Source organism: Chaetura pelagica, unplaced genomic scaffold, assembly GCF_000747805.2.
Source record: "Chaetura pelagica isolate M959 unplaced genomic scaffold, ChaPel_1.0 scaffold76, whole genome shotgun sequence".
Taxonomy (NCBI): Eukaryota; Metazoa; Chordata; class Aves; order Apodiformes; family Apodidae; genus Chaetura; species Chaetura pelagica.
The window spans coordinates 11519951-11524569 of NW_009970723.1; the positions used below are offsets into that span (position 1 = coordinate 11519951).

General features: G+C 33.1%; 1 protein-coding gene across 1 annotated transcript in view; it reads left to right on the top strand.

Moving 5' to 3' along the window:
* RIMS2 (regulating synaptic membrane exocytosis 2) overlaps positions 1 to 4619 on the top strand; it is a 303972-nt gene that overhangs the window by 96758 nt on the left and 202595 nt on the right. Inside the window, 3 exon segments of the mRNA XM_010006466.1 lie at positions 432 to 551; positions 2356 to 2455; positions 3248 to 3371. Of these exon segments, the coding sequence (XP_010004768.1) occupies positions 432 to 551; positions 2356 to 2455; positions 3248 to 3371 (344 nt within the window).

A 4619-nucleotide genomic window follows, 5' to 3' on the forward strand; every position in this document is an offset into this window, starting at 1 on the left:
CGGAAGAGCAGAAAAAAGAAGAAATGCCTAACATCAAAATTTTGTTATGAGTTAACCTTCTTTTTCAGTATTACTCTTAATCTGGACCTCTACAGTCATTTATGTCCATATTCAGGTGTGATTGTCACTGTAGATAACTATGTACAGTTGTCTATATCTGTCTAATCATCAAGGTGCAAAGATCATTCTAGATATTTGCAAATTTGATTTAGTAAGAAAATGTTATTAAACATTAGATATATATTGTGATTGAGTATATATAAAACCAGATATTTTTCAGCACAGCTGTCTGTCTTTCTATTACATCAAATATTAGTGTAATCATAACACCTTCATGGCATTTTAAAATATATCAGGAAACGAAAAGTGTTACTGAAATATTTTTCTTTAAATTCCTATTCTCTGTATTTTCCATTAACACTATATGATAGCATCCAGTAACTTGGCAACCATCCAAAGATGGAGACCGTCTCATTGGTCGGATTTTGTTAAATAAACGACTAAAAGATGGAAGTGTGCCTAGAGACTCAGGAGCAATGCTTGGATTGAAGGTTGGTAATGAATAATTCTGGAACTAACAACTCAGTTAAACCAGCTATCTTTATAATGAAATATTCTCATATTATCCAATGTGTGTATACTGGTATTTATTACATCTTATCATTCTCAAAATTACAATGTAGAGACATTTTATATTCAGTTACCAAGAGTAGTTTTAGTGTGTCCTTGACAGGCTAAAAAAATGTATTTTCACATGTATTTGTGTTTTCACAAGTTTGTTGAGAATATCTGCTCTGCAAGGTACTGATAGCATCCTTCTGGGCAAGCCAAACCTTGTCCACTTGCATTGCACTGTGGTATAACTTCTGTTCACTGAAAGAGGGGAGAAATGTGGAAAATAAATTATCTCTTTTGAAGAGCTGGGGAACATCTTGAAGTCAAGGACATTTCAATCCAGAGCAGAGACTGCCAGTGGAAGAGCTTGTTTTGGGATTCCATCCCCCCCCACCCCTCCCGCCCTGATTGTTTATTTGCTACATTAAATGCACAGAAAATTATTTAGTATTCATTGTATATTATCATAAGGTGATGTGTTGGCATCTTTTTCACAATGCAGTACTCTTCAAACAGATTATGAAGCTGTTGCTAGCTCATATATCATTTTCTTGTAATATCTTTGCAGTTCCAGCAACACTAGTGCGAGAATGAGTTATATACAGTAAAAGAAACAAACGTGTATTTATTTTAAATCAATATCCTTGTTGTGAAAAACAATTAAGAAGTTTGATTAATTCTCCATGCTTTATTTAACATGGTGTTGACTTCACTTTCAGCACACAGATTAGGCCACAGTTATATACTGTAAATATGGGCTAAATCAGTGTGGGTACTTCTAAGCTTTCCTGCTTTGGAAATTTTTGATATTATTTTATTGACAAATGATTATATTTTGAAATCAGTGCAGAACGCAGTTGAACATAATTTTAGATATGTAACTGTCTTTGTGACAGAAAATGCAAGACCAGAGACTAACAGTACCATGATAAAGTATTATTTTTTTTAACATGTGTGTATAGAATTCTAAAATCTTCTATTATACAGATATTATACAGACTCTTCACTGAGATTCATGAATAGTTTAGATTCAAGAGTAACTACTTGTTAATCTCAAAATATACCTGAAAAGAGTGATTTTCAGAGGTTATTTCTGTCTTGAATTTTCAAATATTTTTACATTATTGAAAGTAACCTAAACTGGATTCAGTACTACAAATTTTAAATCCAAATAGGTAGACTGTTAAGAAACCTTAAGAATTTGAAATTATGCCACAATAGACAGTTCTGCTATTTGAATCTCCTGATTCTGAGATAAATAATAAGGTCAAAGCTGTTGAAGTTTTCTGTAGTGAAATCTCCAGTATGCCAAGAGCTTTCACCTGCCTTCCCCAGCCAAAGTGGATATGATTAATCAATAGGATATTCAATGCTTATTGTGAACATGAGTTCTGCTATATTATTATATCTGTTTTCTGAAGCAAGCATTCTGTTGACCAATACCTTACTTTTTTGGGGTGGTAAGTTATAATACAGTGAAATATTATATCTGTATATTTGATAAAGTGTAGAAGCTTTAGCATTCTGTATTTGCAATGTGTTTAAATTGCACAAATAGCCAGAATAGGTACAAACATCACTTGTCACAGCCCAAATTCTGTGGTGTTTTTTCACATATATCTGTCTTACTCGGACTACCTGAAAATGAAGGAAATTATTGAATTCTTCTTTCTGTTGCCAGAACATTTAATTAATTTAATGTAATTTTCATTCTATGAAAATATCTCCTCTTTGAAACAGGTAGTAGGAGGAAAGATGACTGAATCAGGTCGGCTCTGTGCATTTATCACTAAAGTTAAAAAAGGAAGTTTAGCTGATACAGTTGGGCATCTTAGACCAGGTATGTATCTACTGTAGATTTATACTTCTGAGTTGCTTTTCTAAAGGTTTTAGTAAGTGAGAAAGCTTAGATAGATGTGAAATCATATTAAATTGGTGTGATGAACTATTGTAGAACTGAAGTGGCATTCAGTTACCAGATTATTGACATTGCTCCTTTTGTGAAATACAGAAATTCTGATGTTATTCAAAAATATATTTTAATATTTTTATTCACATTTTCATACTAAAAATATTTCACTGATGTCCTGCCCAGTCGTTCTGTGGTTTATATTTACTAAGAGCAAACTAAGCTATTACAAATGTGCCAACACAATCAGTTCAGCTAAGAAACTGCTTCTATCCCAACATGTAAACCATGGGTTGCTAGATTGGAGAATGCAATAAGTGTGAACTGTTAACATAGAAACTATCTGAACCTTAAATACTAAACTTGTAGAGGTAAAGGGATCTTCAAAATACTAAGCTGACACAACATGCTGTTTCAAAGATCTGCATTTTCTAAAGAGAATATTTGGGTTTGGCAGTCACAGCTGCCAAAGTGAATAAAAGCTACATCTAATTCAGTAGGGATCCTAGTGAAGATATTATTGTTTCACTGAACTTTACATATTTGAAGCTGAGTTGCAGAAAACTTCTAATACTCAAGATTTTTCTGCATGAAGGACTACACACTTGTTCTACAACACAGGCTTTACAATGCAGTAAACTGGCAGTAGAATGGCTAAAATTGTCATTGTAAGTAAAGTTCACAGCAGATGTCTTAAGCAAAGTTTTATTACTGAAATTATAGGTGATGAAGTATTAGAATGGAATGGAAGGCTACTGCAAGGTGCCACCTTTGAGGAGGTGTATAACATCATTTTAGAATCCAAACCTGAGCCACAAGTGGAGCTCGTAGTTTCAAGACCAATAGGGTAAGTAGTTTCTTAACTTTTTTTGCAGAGAATATGATAAAACTTTTGCAAAATTTCTCTTTCAGGCCAGAACATACCAAACAGATTAGTTAACTTTGTAAACAGTGAAACTGTATGCAAAATTCTGTAAACTAAAAGCCTACCTACACTGATAGATCACACCAGCCAGTAGAAAGAGCTAGTGTGAAATCCTGCATTCTCTGAGTCCCCCAGTGTTATCTGCTAATATGGTCAAAAATAGGTTTCATTCTGTGGTTATTTAGTTTAGACAGCCTTTACTGTCTCTGACATGGTGGTTGTAATCTTTATTGTTGCTATTCTTGATCAGTATCTTGACTCTTGATTTTTATTTCTCCATTCCAATTTGTATATTGTATATATAAAATTAAATATTCATATTTGGTCTATGAACTGATGATGAACTTTATTCACTGAGAGTCTGCAATGTAGAATTTTGCCCAAAATATAGTATGCAAATAACATAATCAATATGATTTGGAAAGCCTCAAATCCTTATTTTCATCATCTTCATCTATGGTATCTATTAAATTATTGTATGTTATCTAATACAGAACATATCTGAGTGAACAGCTAGTGCTTGTCTAAGCTGTGTGGCACTTTTTCTTTGATGCTTTACATTGCCTGATATTCTTAAATTTCAGACCTACCTCTCAATGTCTAAACTTAAATTTTCCTTGCTTAGCAATAGAGCATGTAGTGTTGTTTTCTTATATTAGACACTGAAAACTTCACCTTCTTAATCTGTTTGTTTTTTTTTTTTCCTTCCAAGTTCCTACACCCTGCAGTCACAAGCATCCCTTTATTACTTCTCCACTGGAAGTTCCATAGCCAATCACACCAGGGATATGAAGAGGGGGATGCTTATCACTGAATTTGAAGATGTTTGCAGTTGTTAAGAATTTTCTTTCCCCTCATAGTTTATTTTGATATATATGATGTGACGGGACAGGATAGTAGGTAATGTCATATAGGCTTCCTTTTCCATGTGAGGTTTGACCAGGTGGTCTCTCAAGATCCTTTCCAAACTGAGCTGTTCTATGCATCTATAATTATGTATTAATAAATGTATTTATATCTTTATTTTTTATTAGATGCACACAATTATCTTACCTTCATACAAGAAAACATGGGTAACATAACTAAAAGTTAAGTAGTAAAGATCTAGAACCATATAATCTGAGGATGGAATTTCAGTGAGGATAATTTTTTATGCTTTAAGCTATAGTT